The following is a 25183-nucleotide window of genomic DNA, read 5'->3' as shown; positions in this document are numbered from 1 at the left end:
TAGCCCTCCGACACAAACTACTGCAGCATACATACTGGAGGCTGAGACAGGAGCGGTCAGGAGACACTGTGGCCCCATCCGAAGATACCCCCGGACAGGGCCAAATAGGAAGGATATAACCCCACCCACTTTGCCAAAGCACAGCCCCCGCACCACTGGAGGGATATCTTCAACCACCAACTTATAATCCTGAGACAAGGCCGAGTATAGCCAACAAAGATCTCCACCACAGCACAAACCAAGGGGGGGGCGCCAACCCAGACAGGAAGATCACGTCAGTAACTCAACCCACTCAAGTGACGCACCCCTCCCAGGGACGGCATGAAAGAGCACCAGTAAACCAGTGACTCAGCCCCTGTAACAGGGTTAGATGCAGAGAATCCCAGTGGAGAGAGGGGAACCGGCCAGGCAGAGACAGCAAGGGCGGTTCGTTGCTCCAAAGCCTTTCCGTTCACCTTCACACTCCTGGGCCAGACTACACTCAATCATATGACCTACTGAAGAGATAAGTCTTCAGTAAAGACTTAAAGGTTGAGACCGAGTCTGCGTCTCTCACATGGGTAGGCAGACTGTTCCATAAAAATGGAGATCTATAGGAGAAAGCCCTGCCTCCCGCTGTTTGCTTAGAAATTCTAGGGACAATTAGGAGGCCTGCGTCTTGTGACCGTAGCGTACGTATTGGTATGTACGGCAGGACCAACTCGGAAAGATAGGTAGGAGCAAGCCCATGTAACGCTTTATAGGTTAACAGTAAAACCTTGAAATCAGCCCTTGCCTTAACAGGAAGCCAGTGTAGGGAAGCTAGCACTGGAGTAATATGATCAAATTTCTTGGTTCTAGTCAGGATTCTAGCAGCCGTATTTAGCACTAACTGAAGTTTATTTAGTGCTTTATCCGGGTAGCCGGAAAGTAGAGCATTGCAGTAGTCTAACCTAGAAGTAACAAATGCATGGATTAATTTTTCTGCATCATTTTTGGACAGAAAATTTCTGATTTTTGCAATGTTACGTAGATGGAAAAAAGCTGTCCTTGAAACAGTCTTGATATGTTCGTCAAAAGAGAGATCAGGGTCAAGAGTAACGCCGAGGTCCTTCACAGTTTTATTTGAGACGACTTTACAACCATCAAGATGAATTGTCAGATTTAACAGAAGATCTCTTTGTTTCTTGGGACCTAGAACAAGCATCTCTGTTTTGTCCGAGTTTAAAAGTAGAAAGTTTTCAGCCATCCACTTCCTTATGTCTGAAACACAGGCTTCTAGCGAGGGCAATTTTGGGGCTTCACCATGTTTCATTGAAATGTACAGCTGTGTGTCATCCGCATAGCAGTGAAAGTTAACATTATGTTTTCGAATAACATCCCCAAGAGGTAAAATATATAGTGAAAACAATAGTGGTCCTAAAACGGAACCTTGAGGAACACCGAAATGCACAGTTGATTTGTCAGAGGACAAACCATTCACAGAGACAAACTGATATCTTTCCGACAGGTAAGATCTAAACCAGGCCAGAACTGGTCCGTGTAGACCAATTTGGGTTTCCAGTCTCTCCAAAAGAATGTGGTGATCGATGGTGTCAAAGGCAGCACTAAGGTCTAGTAGCACAAGGACAGATGCAGCACAAGGACAGATGCAAATTAACCCATACTACTCATACTTGTCAGATGTAATTTACTTTTATTTTATATCACTAAAATATCCAATAAATGGTAGCCAGTATTGAAATGACATGATCAGTTTATGTTCACTGATGATAAAAAGCATGCAGTTACTTGCTGAATAACTGATGTTGGAGATGAATGTGTGCATGTGTTTTGTTTTGCATGGAATAATCGGAAATGTGTAGTCCTGGCTACGCTCTTCAAGAGGGGACGACGACATTACAAACAAATAGTTAACATTTACCTAACTATCCCCTGTAAACGGCATGGTTTTAGCATAGCTGGGGTCTCCTTGCCCCCTTCAGTAGGCTCTGCAATGTGGTCTCAGAACATTTTGTATTATTCTGTAGGCAAATTTGAGACACTAATTATAATTTGTATGATATGTTACTAGCTAAAAAGTAGTAGCTAAATAGCAGTGCTAAGATAGGAACCAGCAACCTTTGGGTTCCTAGACATTCACGTTATTTGCTCACCCATCTACCCCGACTTGCTACCCACCCTTCTTTTTCCTTAAGTGACCTGATATCTTATGTAACCATACCAAACATAACATATCATACTAATTTGAGTGTCCCGGATTTACATTTACTATGTTACGTCTAGTCTATGAGACCAGGCTGGGCAAATCGAACACTCTGCACCTTATTGTTACGTTTTATTGATAATGACCTATAGATTCACTGTTGCTATGGAAGTAATTCCAAAGGGTAGGTTCAAGAGAGCAAATTAAATGTAACCATACTTTAGCAATTATATTTCATCAATGATCATATCAATGATCATATCATATATACCATTTGGGAAGTCAGAAACAGCTATTGTTGAATTTCAGCCCCAGGATTCAACCAACAAATGTGACAATACACAAAATGCTATCCTCTGAGACCGTTATTAATAATTTCAGTTATTTTGACTGGTTTTCTTGGAAGAAAATAAACATGACAAAAGTTTGACTCGCAAACACTACACACTTCCTCAGTCTATCAAGCGTTCGTCGCGTGTCAAATAAACAGCAGAGAAGTTTAGTGTTAATTGATGCGCAGTTCATATGAAAGTGAGCGCCTGGCGAATTCATAGACATACTCTAAAAGTCAGCGGTGGGAGGGACAGAGGAAATAGTCATCAGTTTGGGATAGCCTATTAACTTGAAGCAAGAGCAGCTGGAAATATCCAATCACTTCAAGTTTCCATTCACTCTTCAACTCTACAGTAATTGCTTCGGGTACAGGAAGGATACAGGTGTTTGGGACTGAATGCGACTCAGACTTGACCAAGGGGAAATGAATTTAAAAGGCAGCGGGACTCTTCTGAGGATTCTTATGATGTTTCTCTTCTTCTCACGAAGTTTGCAGTGGACTTACAGAGAGCATCAGGATGATGCGAACAGGTAGGCTATACCACGCGTCGCGCGCCCTGGCTATTTTATTAATGGGTTGGATTGACATTACGCACGGTGCTGTAGATATCAAGAGAAACATTGTGCGGGATACTTGGGTTATATTGTGGTAGGTTGTATATTATTTATCTTGAAGGACGTGCATTAATAGCCTAATGTCATTATTTTACAGTGAAGTCTGTTCTGAGAACAAGATTGTCACAACCAAATATCCTTGCTTAAAACCAACTGGAGAGGTGACAACTTGCTACAGGTAGGCTCATTTAAATTTCCAATATTCCATTGCATTGTAGAATATGATTCCCTCGTGTGAGCTGAGATTACGGTACTAAATTATAATTGCCTTTTTGTGGGGGGGGGGAATGAAATAATATAATATGTAGGCTAATTGTTTTGCTGCTGTGATGCTGCATATCACAAACGGTGACCAGACTTGTGACGTTTTAATTGATAATGACCCACAGATTCACTGTTGCCATGGAAGTAATTCCAAAGGATACAGTAGGTTCAAGAGAGCAAATGAAATTGTAACCATACTTTATTAATCATATGCCATCAATGATCCTAGCCTATATAGCATTTGGGAACAAACCTTCAGTGGCCAGAGTTGTAACGGCTTCATGGGATAGCCGATGCTTTTATGAATTGATTATTAACCATATTGGCTAAAATATTGAATAATACATGATGTAAGATAGACGTCATTTACCATGAACAGATAATTACACCAAAAGACGAACCACTTGTTATCCCTTTGAATAAATGTGTAGATATTTTTCACCAGTTTTTCTATAGCAGAAGTGTAGGTGGTTAAAATAAACCTAGAATTTGTCTAATTGCTTTCATGTAATGGTATTGGCAATGTGTCAATAATTATTGGAAAGTCATTGATGTAATTACATCATAATAGATCAACACATGGAGTAGATAGATTTACCTTCTAACAGCACAGTGCATCCATCCACGACTGAACCACTTTGCAACGGGTGTCTGTCCATAACCGTGAGAGACTCATTAATCTGCTGCATTTCCTGTCTGGCACTGGCGGGGAATGACACACATGTAACTTCATCATGTTATGACAGCCCCCTGTGGTGATGTGGTCTTTAAATGATTACTGTGCTTGATGGTTATTGCTTAGACTCACTGTTGTGTTCATACATTGTTTATTTAACTAACGAGAGAACGGCTGGTGTTACAGGAGGAAAGAAATGTGCCTATGTATCTGAGGGAACTGGGTGCATTTCAGTCCACACGGCATTGTAACAAGTTACCACATGACAGGCTGCCTATCAGCTCTCTGGGTGTTTCACTGTGTTGAAATGTGTGTAGGATGGCTCTCCATCTTCATGCCTGGCATTGCTCAAGAGTTTATCGCCAATGTTAGTTGGTATTTCTTCCCTTTCGTAATAATCTGTCTTTTACATCTTAACTCATGGTTGTGGGCTCTACTAATACGGACCATGGTCTAACTTGACCCTGTCTCTCTATCTGGCATAGGAATGACTGAGGCATGTTTAAACGGAACAAGTGTAGGCACATTTTGCCTCTCGGTTTTGTTGTTGTGTGTGTGTGTAACAGTTGGACTCTTTTACAGTGATGGCATTTGGATTGAGTGTCTGTTGGAGAAAAAAGAAAGATTCATTAGGTGCTGCTATGTTTTATTGGCAAACACATCTACCAATAAATGTTATTCTGGAAAAAGGATGGTAACGACAGATCTGAAACAGTGTCTGACAAATATAACAGATAGACTACAGGAAGAGCTTGTTTGGACCCTTCCATTATATCTGTGCTACTCAGTGTATTTAAATAGACTTTTGTTTGATTTTCCTTAATAGATTTGAGAATACTGGAGGTATAGATTTGAGAATACACAAGGTAAAGATTACATTAACTTAATTTATTGCATACACTGTCTAGCCTATAGCTAGCTGCTAGCCGTCTTCCGCGGGAGAGCTCTGTCTAGCCTACAGCTAGCTGTCTTCCGCGGGAGAGCTCTGTCTAGCCTACAGCTAGCTGCTAGCTGTCTTCCGCGGGAGAGCTCTGTCTAGCCTACAGCTTGCTGCTAGACGTCTTCCGCGGGAGAGCTCTGTCTCCATACAGCTAGTTGCTAGCCGTCTTCCGCGGGAGAGCTCTGTCTGCATACAGCTAGCTGCTAGACGTCTTCCGCGGGAGAGCTCTGTCTAGTCTACAGCTAGCTGCTAGACGTCTTCTGCGGGAGAACTCTGTCTAGTCTACAGCTAGCTGCTAGACGTCTTCCGCGGGAGAGCTCTGTCTGCATACAGCTAGTTGCTAGACGTCTTCCGCGGGAGAGCTCTGTCTAGCCTACAGCTAGCTGCTAGCCGTCCTCCATGAGAGAGCTCTGTCTAGCCTACAGCTAGCTGCTAGCCGTCTTCTGTGGGAGAGCTCTGTCTGCATACAGCTAGTTGCTAGACGTCTTCCGCGGGAGAGCTCTGTCTAGCATACAGCTAGCTGCTAGACGTCCTCCGTGGGAGAGCTCTGTCTAGCCTACAGCTAGCTGCTAGCCGTCTTCTGTGGGAGAGTTCTGTCTGCATACAGCTAGTTGCTAGACGTCTTCCGCGGGAGAGCTCTATCTAGCCTACAGCTACCTGCTAGCCGTCCTCCGTGGGAGAGCTCTGTCTGCATACAGCTAGCTGCTAGCCGTCCCCCGTGGGAGAGCTCTGTCTAGCCTACAGCTAGCTGCTAGCCGTCTTCCGTGGGAGAGCTCTGTCTGCATGCTGCAAGCCGTCCTCCGTGGGAGAGCTCTGTCTGTATACAGCTAGCTGCTAGACGTCTTCCGTGGGAGAGCTCTGTCCAGCCTACAGCTTGCTGCTAAACGTCTTCTGCGGTAGAGCTCTGTCTAGCCTACAGCTAGCTGCTAGACGTCTTCCGCGGGAGAGCTCTGTCCAGCCTACAGCTAGCTGCTAAACGTCTTCCGCGAGAGAGCTCTGTCTAGCCTACAGCTAGCTGCTAGCCGTCTTCCGTGGGAGAGCTCTGTCTAGCCTACAGCTAGCTGCTAGCCGTCTTCCGTTCGAGAGCTCTGTCTGCATACAGCTAGCTGCTAGACGTCTTCCGTGGGAGAGCTCTGTCTGCATACAGCTAGCTGTTAGCTGTCTTCCGTGGGAGAGCTCTGTCTAGCCTACAGCTAGCTGCTAGCCGTCTTCCGTGCGAGAGCTCTGTCTAGCCTACAGCTAGCTGCTAGCCGTCATCTGTGGGAGAGCTCTGTCTGCATACAGCTAGGCCCGAGAGAGAAGAAACAGAGTGCTTCCAGCACTGCAACGGTCACACTTAATTGATGTGGCGTGTGTAATTGTTGCTTTGTTGTTCTTCCAAATATTGATGGTGGTCTCAAGCAGTTTGTTGTCCTGCTCGTATCCTCCCCTCTCCTCTTTCTCCACTCCTAACCTCTCCTTTCTTCTCCTCTCGTCTCGTCTCCTCTCCTAACCTCTCCTATCCTCTCCTATCATCCCCTCTCCTCTCTTCTCCTCTCCTAACCTCTCCTTTCTTCTCCTCTCTTCTCCTCTCCTAACCTCTCCTTTCTTCTCCTCTCGTCTCGTCTCGTCTCCTATCCTCTCGTCTCCTCTCCTAACCTCCCCTCCTAAGCCGAGGCATTCCTGAGTAAATCCGTTAGTTTACTCTAAACGGACTTAAGGCCATAGAATCAGTAATATGCATAAGGATATCTTCTCCAACATTCTTCTACTGTCCTTGTCCTCGTTATCTACCCCCTTGCAGGTCTGTGGTTATCTTCAACGAGTTTCTCCTCTCCTTCTCTCCTCTCATTTTCCTCCCCCTCGTCCTCTCCCCCTGCAACTCTGTGGATAGCTTCAACATGTTTTTCCTCATCCTCTCCCCCTGTAACTTTGCTATCTTTCCCAACATTTTTCTCCTCTCCTCTACCTCTTCTACCCCCCTTCAACTCTGTGTGTGGATTCTATAATTTTCCCCCCAAAAAATGAACCCTCTCCTCCACTGCCTGTCCTCTTGTCTTCTTCTCCAAAATGTTTCTCCTCTTCTATACTCGCAAGACAGCGATGAACCCTAGAGGCATACGCACTTCATCTGACCTGAACACTAAATCATCTCCACAAAACTATTTTAATGATCTCTTCATAATAAAATGTTGCGTTTACAAAAAAGTGACAAGTGTTTTTATGTGGCTGCTGACTTTTCAAATCAAATCAAATCAAACGTACATTAGTCACATGCGCAAAATACACCTTACAGTGAAATGCTTACATACTAGCCCCTAACCAACATTTAAATAGCAGTTAAATATAATAAAAAATACAAATATGAATAAGAAATAAAAGTAACAAGTAATAAAGAGCAACAGTAAAATAACAATAGCGAGACAATATACAGGGAGGTACCGGTACAGAGTCAATGTGCGGGGGGCACATAACCTTAGTCGAGGTAATATGTACATGTACAGTTGAAGTCGGTAGTTTACATACACCTAAGCCAAATACATTTAAACTCAGTTTTTCACAATTCCTGACATTTAATCCTCGTAAAAATTCCCTGTTTTAGGTCAGTTAGGATCACCACTTTATTTTAAGAATGTGAAATGTCAGAATAATAGTAGAGAGAATGATTTATTTCAGCTTTTATTTCTTTCATCACATTCCCAGTGGGTCAGAAGTTTACATACACTCAATTAGTATTTGGTGGCATTGCCTTTAAATTGTTTAACTTGGGTCAAATGTTTCTGGTAGCCTTCCACAAGTTTCCCACAATAAGTTTGGTGAATTTTGGCCCATTCCTCCTGACAGAGCTGGTGTAACTGAGTCAGGTTTGTAGGTCTCCTTGCTCACACACACTTTTTCAGTTCTGCCCACACATTTTCTATAGGATTGAGATCAGGGCTTTGTGATGGCCACTCCAATACCTTGACTTTATTGTCCTTAAGCCATTTTACCACAACTTTGGAAGTATGCCAGGGGGTCATTGTCCATTTGGAAGACCAATTTGCGGACAAGCTTTAACTTCCTGACTGATGTCTTGAGATGTTGCTTCAATACATCCACATAATTTTCCTCCCTCATGATCCCATCTATTTTGTGAAGTGCACCAGTCCCTCCTGCAGCAAAGCACCCCCACAACATGATGCTGCCACCCCGTGCTTCATGGTTGGGATGGTGTTCTTCGGCTTGCAAGCCTCCCCCTTTTTCCTCCAAACATAATGCTGGTAATTATGGCCAAACAGTTCTATTTTTGCTTCATCAGACCAGAGGACATTTCTCCAAAAAGTACGATCTTTGCCCCACGTGCAGTTGCAAACCTTAGTCTGGCTTTTTTATGGCAGTTTTGGAGCAGTGGCTTCTTCCTTGCTGAGCGGCCTTCCATGGTTATGTTGATATAGGACTTGTTTTACTGTGGATATAGATACTTTTGTACCGGTTTTCTCCAGCATCTTCACAAGGTCCTTTGCTGTTGTTCTGGGATTGATTTGCACTTTTCGCACCAAGGTACGTTCATCTCTGGGAGACAGAACGCGTCTCCTTCCTGAGCGGTATGACGGCTGCGTGGTCCCATGGTGTTTATACTTGCACACTATTGTTTGTACAGATGAACGTGGTACCTTCAGGCGTTTGGAAATTGCTCCCAAGGATGAACCAGACTTGTGGAGGTCTACAATATTTTTTTCTGAGGTCTTGGCTGATTTCTTTTGATTTTCCCATGATGTCAAGCAAGGAGGCACTGAGTTTGAAGGTAGGCCTTGAAATACATTCATAGGTACACCTCCAATAGGCTAATTGACATAATTTGCGTCAATCAGAAGCTTCTAAAGCCATGACATAATTTTCTGGAATTTTCTAAGCTGTTTAAAGGCACAGTCAACTTAGTGTACGTCAACTTCTGACCCACTGGAATTGTGATACAGTGAAATATAAGTGAAATAATCGGTCTGTAAACAATTGTTGGAAAAATTACTTGTGTCATGCACAACTAGATGTCCTAACCGACTTGCCAAGACTATAGATTGTTAACAAGAAATTTGTGGAGTGGTTGAAAAAGGCGTTTTAATGACTCCAACCTAAGTGTATGTAAACATCCGACTTCAGCTGTAGGTAGAGTTATTTAAGTGACTATGCATAGATGATAACAACAGAGCGTAGCAGCGGAGTATAAGAGGGGGGATGCAAATAGTCTGGTTAGCCATTTGATTAGGCGTTCAGGAGTCTTATGGCTTGGGGGTAGAAGCTGTTTAGAAGCTTTTTGCACCTAGACTTGGCGCTCTTTTACTGCTTGCTGTGCGGTAGCAGAGAGAACAGTCTATGACTAGGGTGGCTGGAGTCTTTGACAATTCTTAGGGCCTTCCTCTGACACCACCTGGTATAGAAGTCCTGGATGGTAGAAAGCTGTGCCCCAGTGATGTACTGGGCCGTACGCACTAACCTCCATAGTGCCTTGCGGTCGGAGGTTGAGCAGTTGCCCTACGAGGCAGTGATGCAACCAGTCAGGATCCTCTCGATGGTGTGCTGTAGAACCTTTTGAGGATCTGAGGACCCATGCCAAATATTTTCAGTCTCCTGAGGGGGAATAGGTTTTGTTGTGCCCGCTTCACGACTGCCTTGGTGTGCTTGGACCATGTTAGTTTGTTGTTGATGTGGACACCAAGGAACTTGAAGCTCTCAACCTGCTCCACTACAGCCCCGTCGATGAGAATAGGGGCGTGCTCGGTCCTCTTTTTACTGTAGTTCACAATCATCTCCTTTGTCTTAATCACGTTGAGGGAGAGGTTGTTATTCTGGCACCACACGACCAGGTCTCTGACCTCCTCCCTATAGGCTGTCTCGTCGTTGTCGGTGATCAGGCCTACCACTGTTGTGTCAAACTTAATGATGGTGTTGGAGTCGTGCCTGGCCGTGCAGTCATTGGTGAACAGGGAGTACAGGAGGGGACTGAGCATGCACCCCTGAGGGGCCCCTGTGTTGAGGATCAGTGTAGCGGATGTGTTGTTACCTACCCTTACCACCTGGGGGTGGCCCGTCAGGAAGTACAGGATCCAGTTACAGATGGAGGTGTTTAATCTCAGGGTCCATAACTTATTGATGAGCTTTGAGGGCACTATGGTGTTGAACACTAAGCTGTAGTCAATGAATAGCATTCTCACATAGGTGTTCCTTTTGTCCAGGTAGGAAAGGGCAGTGTGGAGTGCAATAGAGATTGCATCATCAGTGGATCTGTTTGGGCGGTATGCAAATTAGAGTGTGTCTAGGGTTTCTGGGATAATGGTTTTGGATGTGAGTCATGACCAGCCCTTCAAAGCACTTCATGGCTACAGACGTGAGTGCTACGTCATTTTGGCAGGTTACCTTAGTGTTCTTGCGCACAGGGACTATGGCGGTCTGCTTAAAACATGTTGGCATTACAGACTCTGACAGGGAGAGGTTGAAAATGTCAGTGAAGATACTTGCTAGTTGGTCAGCACATGCTCGCAGTAATGCGTCTGGCCCTATGGCCTTGTGAACATTGACCTGTTTAAAGGTGTTACTCACATTGTCTGCGGAGAGCATGATCACACAGTCTTCTGGAACAGCTGGTGCTCTCATGCATGTTTTAGTGTTATTTGCCTCGAAGCGAGCATAGAAGTAGTTTAGCTCGCCTAGTTGGCTCGTGTCACTGGGCAGCTCTTGGCTGTGCTTCCATGACTTCTGGTTGGGGTATGTACGTACGGTCACTGTGGGGACGACATCATCAATGCACTTATTGATGAAGCCAATGACTGATGTGGTTTACTCCTCAGTGCCATTGGAGGAGTCCCGGAACATATTCCAGTATGTGCTAGCAAAACAGTCCTGTAGCTTAGCATCTGCTTCATCTGACCACTTTTTTTTAAATTGATCGAGTCACTGGTGCTTCCTGCTTTCATTTTTTGCTTGTAAGCAAGAATCAGGAGGATAGAATTATGGTCAGATTTTCCAAATGGAGGGCGAGGGAGAGCTTTGTATGCGTCTCTGTGTGTGGAGTAAAGGTGGTCTAGAGTTGTTTTCCCTCTGGTTGCACATTTAACATGCTGATAGAAATTTGATAAGACCGATTTAAGTTTCCCTGCATTAAAGTCCCCAGCCAATAGGAGCGCCTCCTCTGGGTGAGCTTTTTCTTGTTTGCTTGTGGCGGAATACAGCTCATTGAGTGCAGTCTTAATGCATCAGTCTGTGGTGGTATGTAGACAGCTATGAACAATACAGATTAAACTATCTTGGTAGATAGAGTATCTCATGATAAGCTGTAGACCACACTATCTCAGGCGAGCAAAACCTTGAGACTTCCTTAGATATCGTGCACCAGTTGTTATTTACAAAAATACCGCCGCCCCTTGTCTTATCAGACGCCGCTGTTCTATCCGATGCAGCGTATAACCAGCCAGCTGTATGGTGATAATGTCATCGTTCAGCCACGACTCCGTGAAGCACAAGATATTACAGTTTTGAATGTCTCGTTGGTAGTTTAATCTTCCTCGTAGGTCATCGATTTTACTTTCCAAAGATTGTACATTTGCTAGCAGAATGGAAGGCAGTGGGGGTTTATTCAATCGCCTACGAATTCTCGGAAGGCAGCCCGCCCTCCGGCCCCTTTTTCTCTGCCTTCTCTTCACGCAAATGACGGATCTGGGCCTGTTCCCGGGAAAGCAGTATGTCATTCACGTCGGCCTCGTTAAAGGAAAAGAAGGATTCTGCCAGTCCGTGGTGAGTAATCGCAGTTCTCATATCCAGAAGTTATTTTCGGTCATAAGAGACGGTGGTAGCAGCAACATTATGTACAAAACAAGTTACAAACAACGCAAAGAAACAAACAAAAAACAATTGGATAGTAACTCGTAAAATGTCAGCCTTCTTCTCCGGCGCCATCCTGATGGAGACAAGTCTTTTTCTCTGGAATCTTTTTGTAACATATTGCTGCAGCACCAATGCTGACTTGATTAAATGTTTTACCCCATCGGCTGTCCTTGTCTGACATATTGTTATCCACAGGAGTCGTGACTGTCTATCTCCGCCAATGGATTTACAATTGTTTTGGTTTTTAAATCCTGGTAATGTTCAAACGCTTAGCTTACTGCTGAATGTCTGTGAAATGTATCACTTATAATAAGTCTCTGTCAAACAACATGATCTCTTTCATCTTGCCAATAGTTATACATTCATTGACAGAATGTATTACTTTAGAGTTGATTAGTACTCCCTGTCTCTCTCTCCAACTCTCTCTCTCTCTCCCTCGTTCTCTCTCTCTCCCACTCTTTCTCTCTCTGCCTCTCTCTCCCACTCTCTCTCTCTCTGCCTCTCTCTCTGCCTCTCTCTCTGCCTCTCTCTCTGCCTCTCTCTCTCTTTCTGACTCTCTCTGCCTCTCTCTGCCTCTATCTCTCTCTCTCTCTCTGCCTCTCTCTCTCTCTTTCTCTCTCTCTGCCTCTCTCTCTGCCTCTCTCTCTCTTTCTCTCCCTCTCTCTCTCTCAGCTCAAGTCTGTCTGAGTCTGCTGGTCCTCTCCTCTTGTCTTACATAACACTCATGCATGCTTTCGCATTTTTGAATCGCAATTATATGTGTTAAGTGCCATGAAATAATCCTACTCCCTCTATCAAACACACACTCACTCCAAACGTCTGTCAACAAGACAAAGCCCTGAGATTGCTGTTGTCAACTGGCCCATATTGTCATCCCACCCATTACAGTGGTGCAATGAAGGATCTAGCCAGGGAAGGGGACAGGGGATAGAGCAGGAAAGGTCTTGGTATGAAGGATCTAGCCAGGGAAGGGGACAGAGGATCGAGCAGGAAAGGTCTTGGTATGAAGGATCTAGCCAGGGAAGGGGACAGAGGATAGAGCAGGAAAGGTCTTGGTATGAAGGATCTAGCCAGGGAAGGGGACAGAGGATCGAGCAGGAAAGGTCTTGGTATGAAGGATCTAGCCAGGGAAGGGGACAGAGGATAGAGCAGGAAAGGTCTTGGTATGAAGGATCTAGCCAGGGAAGGGGACAGAGGATCGAGCAGGAAAGGTCTTGGTATGAAGGATCTAGCCAGGGAAGGGGACAGAGGATAGAGCAGGAAAGGGCTTTGTTTCTCTTTGCATTTCCTTCCACCATATGTATTGTCTGTTCTCTTGGCTATGACTGAGAGAAATAATATTTGAGTCTCTGTTTTACAGTTAAATATTCTGAAATGATACAAGATAAGTCGGAATTAAGGATTGCAATCTGCAGTAGGGAGAAACAGCGCCACTGGCCGCCCTACCACCGTTGTTGTTGTTGTTGTTGTTGTTGTTGTTGCTGAGCTGAGCTGAAGAGCGTCGTGCAGCATGGTGAAAACAAGGCAATACATATTAGGCTCTTCTGTCGAGGCGTGCGATGATGTCAGAAAGGGGGGGAAACAGCGTTCGTTATTGGCAGTAACTTCTTTGTCGTTGTAATATCATAAACGGTCGTGGCAATATTACAATTAATGCATTCAATCAAGTGAAATGGTTTTGTTGAAACCTTGTTTCTACACTATTGGTTCTGTGCAATATGTCCTTGTAAGGAGTCTTCATTGTAAATCAGGCATGCATGTAAAATGCCATCGAGCTGAGTGTTGTTGATTTCTTCCTAAAAACAGCCTTGGAAACCTCTGTGTGTGTATTGTAACTATGAGTTAGATGGAAATATTGGGCCATTTACCAGTGATTAATATCCGGCACAGACATCCAAAGCAGATGTTTTTTTATTAGTGGAAACCTTGATGTATGTTACTGAAAATGCTGTCATCTTATTTGGAACGACCAGTCAGTTGAATTCTCTAGAATAGTCGAACATTCATGGCAGCCAGTCGTGGCGGACTACAGTAAAAGTATGCAGCTCAAAATGTAGCAATTGTGTAACAGGAAGTCTGTGTGTGTGTGTGCATGTGTTTAAGTGTTACCCCATGAGACCCTAAGGCGAAGCAGTGATGAATTTGCTGTATATTTTATTCTATTCTAAACACTATTCTTCAGATGAATGTCTCACAAGAGAGTCTTTCTGTTTCTAAACTCACACCAGAGTCTAGAAGCGTCTGTAGTGTCTGAAAATGTGAATGAAGGCATGTTTTCACGTATTAATCTCAAACTGTGGGTTGAATTGATAAATCATTTCAAGTTTAGTTTTTTTTTTCTCTCTAATCTGGGGACGGAGCTTCAGTGGAATAAAACTGTATCTAATGAATAAATAAATAGTAAATATAATTGCTTTTACAAGCCAGGGACTAAGCGTAGGAGTATGGAACAAACTCAAAACACTCTTTCCCAAAAGCTCTTAACTTGGGAAAGAAACAGGATTTACTAAAATTAGCTACAAGCAGCAGATGGTTACTGATGATAATACTGATGAAAATTGTTGCAATCAATTCAAGTTCAAAATGATAAATACCTTGGTCTAGCCCTTATACAGTCAATGTTCAGTCCAATATCTTAACATGATGGTAGACGTTTTCCATTCTCACAACGGCTAATACTGATGTTTATTTTGTTAGCACGTGTTTAGCTAGTTTCATGTTTCATTAGTCATATATATGTGGGATACGCGTGGTACACATCGTCCAACAAAATGCTTACTTGCAGGTTTCTTCTGGACAATGCAATAAAAAATAAATAATAAAATATAAGAATACGAACATAAAATAAATGGCTCAGTAGAATAGACATTTTAGCATCAGTGTAATACAGGAAGGCACAATTTGTAGTCCAATATTTACACATGTATTGGGGAAGAGTGGACTGGGGGCAGTGTATAATTTGAGCAGTATATTAAGTCTGGTAGCAGCAGTTGTGATGTGTGTGTGTGTGTGTGTGTGTGTGTGTGTGTGTGTGTGTGTGTGTGTGTGTGTGTGTGTGTGTGTGTGTGTGTGTGTGTGTGTGTGTGTGTGTGTGTGTGTGTGTGTGTGTGTGTGTGTGTGTGTGTGTGTGTGTGTGTGTGTGTGTGTGTGTGGCAGGACTGTATATGCACAGTGCCGTGAAAAGTATTTGCCCCCTTTCAAATTTTCTCTATTAATGTATATTTTTGATACTGAATGTTATCAGATCTTCAAGCAAAACCTAAAATTAGATAAAGGGAACCTGAGTGAACAAATAACACAATGACATACTGATTTCATTTATTTCATAAACAAAGTTATGCAACACCCAGTGCTCCTGTGTGGAAAAAAGTAATTGGCCTCTTGCACTCAATAACAGTTTGTGCCACCTTTTAGCTGCAATGACTCCAACCAAACACTTCCTGTAGTTGTTGATCAGTCTCACGTCGCTGTGGAGGAATTTTGGCCCTCTCTTCTATGCAGAACTGCTGTAACTCTGTAAACCCACAAAATACAGTTAGCCTGGCGTTAAGGAAGTAAACAGCTCATGGCTAGGGTGTGGTGTCCTTGATTATGCTGCATGCCTTACTCAGGCACCGTTTTCAGTAGATGTCCTTGATGGGTGGGAGCAAGATCCCAGTGATGTACTGGGACGTTTTCACCACCCGCTGGAGGACCTTGCGGTCGTGGACGGAGTAATTCCCGTACCAGGCCATAATGCCGGGGCGGCACGCCAAGTTTCTTCATCCGCGTTGGGAAGTAGAGACACTGTGCTGGCGTTGTTGGTTCATGTCAAGTCCTCGGTGATGTGGAGGAATTTAAAACTCGATACGCTCTCTACTGCAATCGGGTCATATTCCCTCCTCTGCTTCCTGAAGTCAACAATCAACTCCTTTTGTTTCGCTGATGTTGAGAGAGAGGTTATTGTCATGACACCACAATGCCTGTTCACTTACCTCCTCCCTATAGGCTGACTTGAACATCGTCTATGAACATTTGAACATCTTGGCCATCTTCTGTTATAATCTCCACCCGGCACAGCCAGAAGAGGACTGGCCACCCCTCATAGCCTGGTTCCTCTCTAGGTTTCTTCCTAGGTTCTGGCCTGTCTAGGGAGTTTTTCCTAGCCACCGTGCTTCTACACCTGCATTGCTTGCTATTTGGTTTTTTTGGGCTGGGTTTCTGTACCGCACTTTGTGACATCAGCTGATGTAAGAAGGGCTTTATAAATATATTTGATTAACTTGTTGTTTCAGGCCTACAACCGTGGTGTCGTCAGCAAATTTGATGGGTGAACAGAGAATACAGCAGATGACTGAGGACGAACCCATGAGGCGCCCCTGTGTTAAGAGTCGGTGTGGAGGCGGTGTTGTTGCCAATCCTCACAGCATGTGGTCTGCCTGTCAGGAAGTCCACTATCCAGTTGCATAGGGTGGTGTCCAGTCCCAGGGCTCTGAGCTTGGTGTTGAGCTTGGAGCGAACAATAGTGTTGAATGCTGAACTGTAGTCAATGAACAGCATTCTCACCTAGTTGTTTCTCTTGTACAGCCCGTGTGAAAAGCGATAGCAATGGCATCTTCCGTGTATCTGTTGGAGCGGTAGGCAAATTGGAGTGGGTCCAGTGTGCCTGGCATGTTGGCATTGATGTGGGCCTTGACCAGCCTCTCGAAGCGCTTTATGATGACCGAGGTGAGGGTGACGGGGCGATAATCATTTGGGCATGTCACTTTGTTTGTTTTGGGCACTGGGATAATGGTGGTCTCTTTGAAGCAGCTGGGAACTACAGCCTGGGACAGGGACACAATCTTAGAAAAAAAGGGTTATTCGGCTCTCCCCAAAGGACAACCCTTTGAAGAACCCTTTTTGGATCCAGGTAGAACCCTATTGGGTTCCATGTCAAACAAAATAGTTCTACCTGGAACCAAAAAGGGTTCTCCTATGGGGACAGCCGAATAACCCTTTTTTCTAAGAGTGCAGGTTGAAGATTTCAGAGAAGATTACCACCAACTGGTCAGCACTCACTCTGAGGATGCGGCTGGGGGGCTTTGTGAGTATTCACTCTTTTGAGAATTTTCCCCACATCAGCCTCGAAGAGCGAAAGCACCTGGTCATCTGGAGCAGCGAGAGTCCTCCTGGATGGCTTGGTATTGTCTGCCTCAAACCATGCGTAGAATGTGTTAATAAGCTCATCTGGGAGGAAGGCGTTGGTGGGCACCACATAGCTGGATTTGCTTTTGTAGTCTGTGATAGTCTGTAGTCCTTGCCACATGTGTCGTGACTCTGAGTTGTGAGCGTCGTGAGTCTGGAGTCTGTATTGTCTTTTTGCGTCCCTAATGGCTTTGCGGAGCTCGTACCTGCTTGTCTTGTATGTGCCGCACGCAACCCAGTCATCAGGGTTCGTTCTGCTGACGTTGAATGATGCGGTACGGGCTCTAAGCATGATACGAATATCTCCGTTCATCCAGGGTTTTTGGTTGGGAAATGTCCGGATTGTTGTATCTCTGGATTGTCATCAACACATTTCCTAATGAAGCTGTCGATGTATACACAGTTGAAGTCGTAAGTTTACATACACTTAGGTTGGAGTCATTAAAACTAGTTTTTCAACCACTCCACAAATTTCTTGTTAACAAACTATAGTTTGGTAAGTCGGTTAGGACATCTACTTTGTGCATGACACAAGTCATTTTTCCAACAATTGTTTACAGAGATTATTTCACTTATAATTCACTGTATCACAAATCCAGTGGGTCACAAGTTTACATACACTAAGTTGACTGTGCCTTTAAACAAATAAACGAACGTACCTTGGTGCGAAAAGTGCAAATCAATCCCAGAACGACAGCAAAGGACCTTGTGAAGATGCTGGAGGAGACAGGTACAAAAGTATCTATATCCACAGTGAAAAGAGTTCTATATCGACATAACCTGAAAGGCCGCTCAGCAAGGAAGAAGCCACTGCTCCAAAACCGCCATAAAAAAGCCAGACTAAGGTTTGCACCTGCACATGGGGACAAAGATCGTACTTTTTGGAGAAATGTCCTCTGGTCTGATGAAACAAAAATAGAACTGTTTGGCCATAATGACCATCGTTATGTTTGGAGGAAAAAGGGGGAGGCTTGCAAGTCGAAGAACACCATCCCAACCATGAAGCATGGGGGTGGCAGAATCATGTTGTGGGGGTGTTTTGCTGCAGGAGGGACTGGTGCACTTCACAAAATAGATGGCATCATGAGGGAGGAAATTTATGTGGATATATTGAAGCAACATCTCAAGACAGTCAGGAAGATAAAGATAGGTCGCAAATGGGTCTTCCAAATGGACAATGACCCCAAGCATACTTCCAAAGTTATGGCAAAATGGCTTAACCTCTCTAGGGTATGTGGGACGGTAGCGTCTCACCTCGTCAACATCCAGTGAAACTGTAGGGCTCCAAATTCAAAACAACAGAAATAAAATTCCTCAAAAACAGATGTATTTTACACCATTTTAAAGATACACTTGTTGTAAATCCAGCCACAGTGTCCGATTTCAAATATTCTTTACGACGAAAGCAAACCAAACAATTATGTTAGGTGAGTGCCTATTCACAGAAAAACACAGCCATTTTTCCAGCCAAAGAGAGGAGTCACAAAAAGAAGAAATATAGATAAAAAGAATCACTAACCTTTGATGATCTTCATCCGATGACACTCATAGGACTTCATGTTACACAATACATGTATGTTTTGTTCGGAAAAGTTCATATTTATATCCAAAAATCTCAGTTTACATTGGTGTGTTATGTTCAGTAGTTCCAAAACATCCGGTGTGGAGAGCCACATCAGTTTACAGAAATAGTCATCATAAATGTCGATGAAAATACAAGTGTTACACATTGAATTTTAGATCCACTTCTCCTTAATGCAACCGCTGTGTCAGGTTTAAAAAAAACTTTACGGAAAAAGCAAACCATGCAATAATCTGAGTACGGCGCTCAGACGACAAATCAACCCAAAAGAGATATCCGCCATGTTGGAGTCAACATAGGTCAGAAATAGCATTATAAATATTCACTTACCTTTGATGATCTTCATCAGAATGCACTCCCAGGAATCCCAGTTCCACAATAAATGTTTGTTTTGTTCGATAATGTTCATCATTTATGTTCAAATTCCTCCGTGTTGTTTGCGCGTTCAGTACACAATCTAAACTCACGACACGTGTGCAAGTCCAGCGGAAAGTACGGACGAAAAGTCCAAAAAGTCCAAATTCCTTTGTCTTCAGAAAAGCAAATGGAACAGAGCTCGCTCTCACGTGAACGAGCATCACGAGCTCAAAGCATTCTGCCAGACCTCTGACTCATTCCCCTCTCATTCGGCCCCACCTCACAGTAGAAGCATCAAACAAGGTTCTATAGACTGTTGACATCTAGTGGAAGCCTTCGGTAGTGCAACATGACCCCATTTCCACTGTATCTTGGATAAGCAAAGAGTTGAAAACCTACAAACCTCAGATTTCCCACTTCCTGGTTGGATTTTTTCTCAGGTTTTTGCCTGACATGAGTTCTGTTATACTCACAGACATCATTCAAACAGTTTTAGAAACTAAAGAGTGTTTTCTATCCAAATCTACTAATAATATGCATATCCTAGGATCTGGGCCTGAGTGGCAGGCAGTTTACTCTGGGCACGCTTTTCATCCGGATGTGAAAATACTGCGTGAAAATCCTACCCCAAAGAAGTTAAGGACAACAAAGTCAAGGTATTGGAGTGGCCATCACAAAGCCCCGACCTCAATCCTATAGAAAATACGTGGGCAGAACTGAAAAAGCGTGTGCAAGCAAGGAGGCCTACAAACCTGACTCAGTTACACCAGCTCTGTCAGGAGGAATGGGCCAAAATTCACCAAACTTATTGTGGGAAGCTTGTGGAAGGCTACCCAAAATGTTTGACCCAAGTTTAACAATTTAAAAGCAATGCTACCGAAAATGAATTGAATGTATGTAAACTTCTGACCCACTGGGAATGTGATGAAAGAAATAAAAGCTGAAATAAATCATTCTCTCTACTATTATTCTGACATTTCACATTCTTAAAATGAAGTGGTGATCCTAACCGACCTAAGACAGGGAATTTTTAATAGGATTAAATGTCAGGAATGAATAAAAAACTGAATTTATTAAATGTATTTGGCTAAGGTGTATGTAAACTTCCGATTTCAACTGTACCTTGGATGAGTCCTGGGTGGGTTAATCTTTGAACATATTCCAATCAGGATTCTCAAAACAATCCTGCAGGAATGAGTCTGCCTCCTCTGTCCAGCGCCTCACTATTTTCTGTGTTGGTGACTCCCTCTTGAGTTGCTGCTTGTAGATGTGGGAGTAGGAGCAGAGAGACGTGAACTGATTGGCCGAAGTAGGGGAAGTGGGATGGCTTTTTACGGTTCACGGATGTTTGTGTATATACATGTTCAAGCACGCTGGATCCTCTTGTAAGGGAGGATACATGTTGGTGATATTTTTGGAAAAATGTGTTTTAGACAGGCTTGGTTAAAGTTATCCGTGACATTGAAGACTGCTTCTGGGTGCGAGGATTCTTGCTGGCTAATGATCTTGTACTGTTTGCTAAGTGCCGCCTTGGTGTGGCGGAATGTACACAGCTGTGACGCTAATAACACACACAAATTCCCTTGGCATATAGTGAGGTCGGTATTTTAGCATCAGAATGTCCAGGTCGGGTGAACAGGAGCTTGCGATGTTTTCAACTTCGGTACACCAGGAATTGTTTGAGGAAACATACCCCTCCCCCCAACTCTTACCAGAAGCTACCGTTCGATCCATGCGGAATAGTGATTTAAAAAACAAAGACACAGCATTCCCTGATCTCCCTCTATGATTGAAGGTTTGCTCTGAGGTCACAAAGGATATTTTCCAGTGATTGGACGTTAGCCATCAGGATACTAGGAAGAGGAGCTAATGTTCGTGTTCCACCATGCAACCCTTCCAGTAATGCCATGAAACTGAAATACTGCTGTGAGTTTAAGCTTGCACATCCCTCCTCATTCACAAAAGATGACATAGTTCATTAGTAGGGCCCAAATCCTGACACACCCATAATGCTGGAGACACCCTCGGAGAGTGGGGTCATGGCCAGGGTCTGCCATTATCAACGGCAACCCTGGAGCAATTAGGGTTAAGTGCCTTGCTCATGGGCACATTGACAGATTTGAGCCCATCCTCCCTATTGTTAATGCCTTGTATGGTTCCTTCCATGCAAGGTCATAGGACTAAGTCATAAGGCCATAAGACTTTACCAAGTGTTTTTTTTGTTGTTGTTGCTGCTGCTGTTGAATGAAGGAAATGATCCCACAGGTCACATTTTAGCCCTGTTGTTTATATGACTGGAGAATGTAGATACAAGTTGTCTACCGAAGAAACAATTATCACAGTTGTTATACACTGGACAAGGTGTAAATATGAAGCCATTTTCCTGGATCAGATATGTAGAGAGAACAACTAGACAGGGTGTAAATATGAACCCATTTTCCTGGATCAGATATGTAGAGAGAACAACTAGACAGGGTGTAAATATGAAGCCATTTTTCTGGATCAGATATGTAGAGAGAACAACTAGACAGGGTGTAAATATGAAGCCATTTTTCTGGATCAGATTGAAGAAAACTTTAGATATGGGATGGGACAGGGTGTTGGCAGTGGCCTCATTATTGCACATGGAGGAATAGCATGGTTTATTTTATGGAGGGAGGCTGACAGTTCCTCGTGTTCTTCCCCAAAATGAGTTAGGAAATCACGGTGCACTTGAGTTATCTTGGCAAGTGCAGGGGAGGACGTGTTGTTTGTGTTTTGGAGCATTCCTTAGTGATATATGTGGAGCACCGTCCGTCCGTCCGCCCGACAGGCCCGACACTCTGGCTGCTAGCTGCTGCCCTCCGGGCATATTTCTCCCTCTCCCTTTCTCTCCCACTTTTCTCCTCATAGCCAAGCTGTCTTTGATTTTGTTTGGGATGTGACAGTTTATATAAAGCGAGACACTACAGTTATTCCATTTCACCTTTGGCTTAATTCATAGCAGAAATGTAAATCAGAACAGAAAGTAGTGATTTGATTTACATCTATTTGTGTTTTGTTTACATTACGACTCCGAATCCGATAAATCTCTTGTCTTTTCCAGACGTCAGACTAACCTCCCTTAACCAACATGACTTCCCATCTTCCGACAAGTTTCCTTGACTAAACCCAGGCCACTGTCTGTCCATGCATCACTCAGACAGACGTCCTTGGTAAGTTGTACAAGTGAAAAATTATGTTATGAGATGTTATTGATCTCTAACGGCTCCAGTTAGAGGAATAACTCTAGCAGCTATAGTTAGAGGAATAACTCTAGCAGCTCTAGTTAGAGGAATAACTCTAGCAGCTATAGTTAGAGGAATAACTCTAGCATCTCCAGTTAGAGGAATAACTCTAGCAGCTCTAGTTAGAGGAATAACTCTAGCAGCTCTAGTTAGAGGAATAACACCAGTTAGATAGATTAAGCTGTAGTTTATCTATCTATCTTAGCTACTCATATCAGGCATTGCTTTTCCACTGTGCAACATTTCCCAACACATTCTCAGCAGGCTTTGACCTCACGACAGTCTATGGTGAGATATGAGTAGATCTCTAACGAGGATGGAATTAGGTTGAAGTGCCCCGCTAACAACTGTTTAGTTGTTATTAACAAGTTGGATACTGTTTTACTTGTAGGTGAAACAAGAGGTATATCAACATTTAATAGATGATTTGCAAGTTCCCTATAGTCCAATACTAAACGGTTTACCAACAGTACAGGAAAAACAAATGACTTTGAGAAAATAGAATATATATATTGTTATAATTTATGACATGGTTAAATTATGAGGCTTACCTCCAAAAGATGTACGGATATAAAGTGACTTAAAAATAATGTCTGTGGTTTCTTTGGATAGCGATCAGCAATATTTCTCTCTGCTGTTCAATATTATAGAGAGTAATTTGATTTGTTTCCACCAAAACCCATTTGTACATCTGTTTCCATTTGTATCGGTTTGTAATACAAAACATGCCTTTCCAGTAAGACCACGGTTACGGGTGAGTCTCAAATGACACACTATTCCCTATATAGTGCGTTACTATTGACCAAGGCCCTGTAAAGTAGTGCACCATATAGGGAATAGTGTGTCATTTGAGACGCTTAGGGATGCAGAACATGACTTCATGACTTCAAATACTTGGTCATAATGCCTCACCGTGTCTCTAAAGTGCTTTTATCTGAAATGCTCAAAAGACATTTGTGTACTTCCCTTAGAACCTAGCAAACGGGGGAATCATTTGGGGGACGGACTGAGACATTGAAATAGGCGTAATGGTTTAAAGTGGCTCCAAGTATGAGATGACAATTAAAGATATGAAGGAATGTAAAGGCTGAAAGGGATATGTGATTACCAGAAATGAAAGGATTTTTTGTATTGTAAAATCCAATAGGCTTCTATTAGGTCCACACCTGGGTTCAAATACTATTCGAAATATTTCGGAGTTTGCTTTAACCTGCCAGGAGTGACACATTTTTTGAGACTTTTCTATTGGCTCAGTTGTTTCAGGCAAGCCTAATCAAGCACGGATTTGCAATGATATCAAACAGTATTTGAACCCTGGTCTGGTTACAGTAGGTCTGTAACTCACAAGTAATATGTGAGGGTTGGATTTGGTTGGTTCGTGAAAACACAGTGGGTTAGCTCGTGATACACCGCAATGTTGGCAACCTTAAATCATAAATGTCAAGAATATTATTTTACTGATGTATCAATATCTTACACTGGAGTAGTTTTATTACACTTCTCTTGTCATTTTACCATGCAATGGTCAATTGTTGTAATAATAATAAGATTCTGGATTAACTGTTTGGGATACTTACATTACAGGGCTACAATGTGAAATCAATTCTAAGTTTTATTAAAAATGATTCAAGTAGCCCCTTATAAAGTTATGCAGACATGTATATTACACATACTTTGTTATTGAAAACACATTTTATGTTCAATTGCGAGTATTTTACTTGTTATTAGTAGTTCTACAGGTAAGTACTTAGTAAGGTCTGACACGAGTTATTTAAGACCTGTCTTTGTAAACTTCTCACACTGCTAAGTCATCCGGGTGTAATGGCTCGCTAGTTTTGCTCTGAGACCTTGAAGTAGTTGTTTCCCTTGCTCTGCAAGGGCCGTGTTTTTTTGTGACGCGATAGGAAACGATGCTTCGCGGGAGGCAGTTGTTGATGTGTTCAGAGGGTCTTCTGGTTCAAGCCCAAGTCGGAGCGAGGAGAGGGACGGAAGCAACAGTGTTACACAGGGCTGGTTTCCCAGAGAGATTAGTCCTGGTCTGAAAAGCTACGTATTTCGATGGAGATTCCTACAATGAGCATCATTTTTTTTTGTCCAGGCTTGTCAAGCCTGACAAGCTTTATCTGTGTCAGGGAAAATAGCCTGTACTGTTTAGGGTGGGTTGATCGACAGTTTCCCAGCACTAAGCAGTTTCTCTTCACGGTGGATTTTCACAGTGAACCATTGTGTGGTTATGCTACATGCTAACAGTCATGGTCATGCTATGGTTATGTTAGTACGTGGGTGGTGCTGGTGATAATGTCTAAAGCAGAGGTGTGTGTGTGTGTGTGTGTGTGTGTGTGTGTGTGTGTGTGTGTGTGTGTGTGTGTGTGTGTGTGTGTGTGTGTGTGTGTGTGTGTGTGTGTGTGTGTGTGTGTGTGTGTGTGTGTGTGTGTGTGTGTGTGTGTGTGTGTGTGTGGCTTTCTGCTCTCTCCCTCCCTGGTCGTGGTAATGACAGACAGAGGTATGGTCTATAGTCTACCTACAAGGCAGAATGATAAAGGACCACACAATATCAGACGGAAGTTGAAACAATGGCTGACGATAGTTAGGACAGACAGCAGTGATATCTTAATGCCAGACTGGCAATACATTGTTATAATGCAGCATTTGTTTATTTGGGTAAGCTTTGTTGATGCTGAGTGTTGACAAACCGTTTAAATCCTAAACTCTATTTAAGTGCAACACTTTCACTGGCATTTTGACCACCAAGAATGCAATGATAAGCTTTGTAGCTCACACTGCATCAGAGGACTCAGGCTGGCACTGAGACTTTGTTAGAGCATGCAGAACAGCACTGACACTACCAATCCATATTGTCAAAACAGACCTTTCTGATCCTCAACTTATTCTCTATCACTGTAGGGTGATTTTCATGTGAAGCCTGCAATAACCAGAGGCTATACATTTTTTTTTCATGTGTAGC

The 25183-nt window shown here is 43.3% G+C and overlaps 1 protein-coding gene across 1 annotated transcript in view; it reads left to right on the top strand.

The window, feature by feature from the left end:
- Nucleotides 1-2783: 2783 nt before the first annotated feature.
- ccbe1 (collagen and calcium binding EGF domains 1) overlaps nucleotides 2784-25183 on the top strand; it is a 113388-nt gene continuing 90988 nt past the window's right edge. The window contains exons 1-2 of the mRNA XM_055864430.1: nucleotides 2784-3049; nucleotides 3231-3311. Coding sequence (XP_055720405.1) covers nucleotides 2916-3049; nucleotides 3231-3311 — 215 coding nt within the window. The 5' untranslated portion in view covers nucleotides 2784-2915. The remainder of the gene's footprint in view (nucleotides 3050-3230; nucleotides 3312-25183) is intronic.

This window comes from Salvelinus fontinalis, chromosome 2 (assembly GCF_029448725.1).
Source record: "Salvelinus fontinalis isolate EN_2023a chromosome 2, ASM2944872v1, whole genome shotgun sequence".
Taxonomy (NCBI): Eukaryota; Metazoa; Chordata; class Actinopteri; order Salmoniformes; family Salmonidae; genus Salvelinus; species Salvelinus fontinalis.
This window is presented reverse-complemented; position numbering and strand designations above follow the sequence as displayed.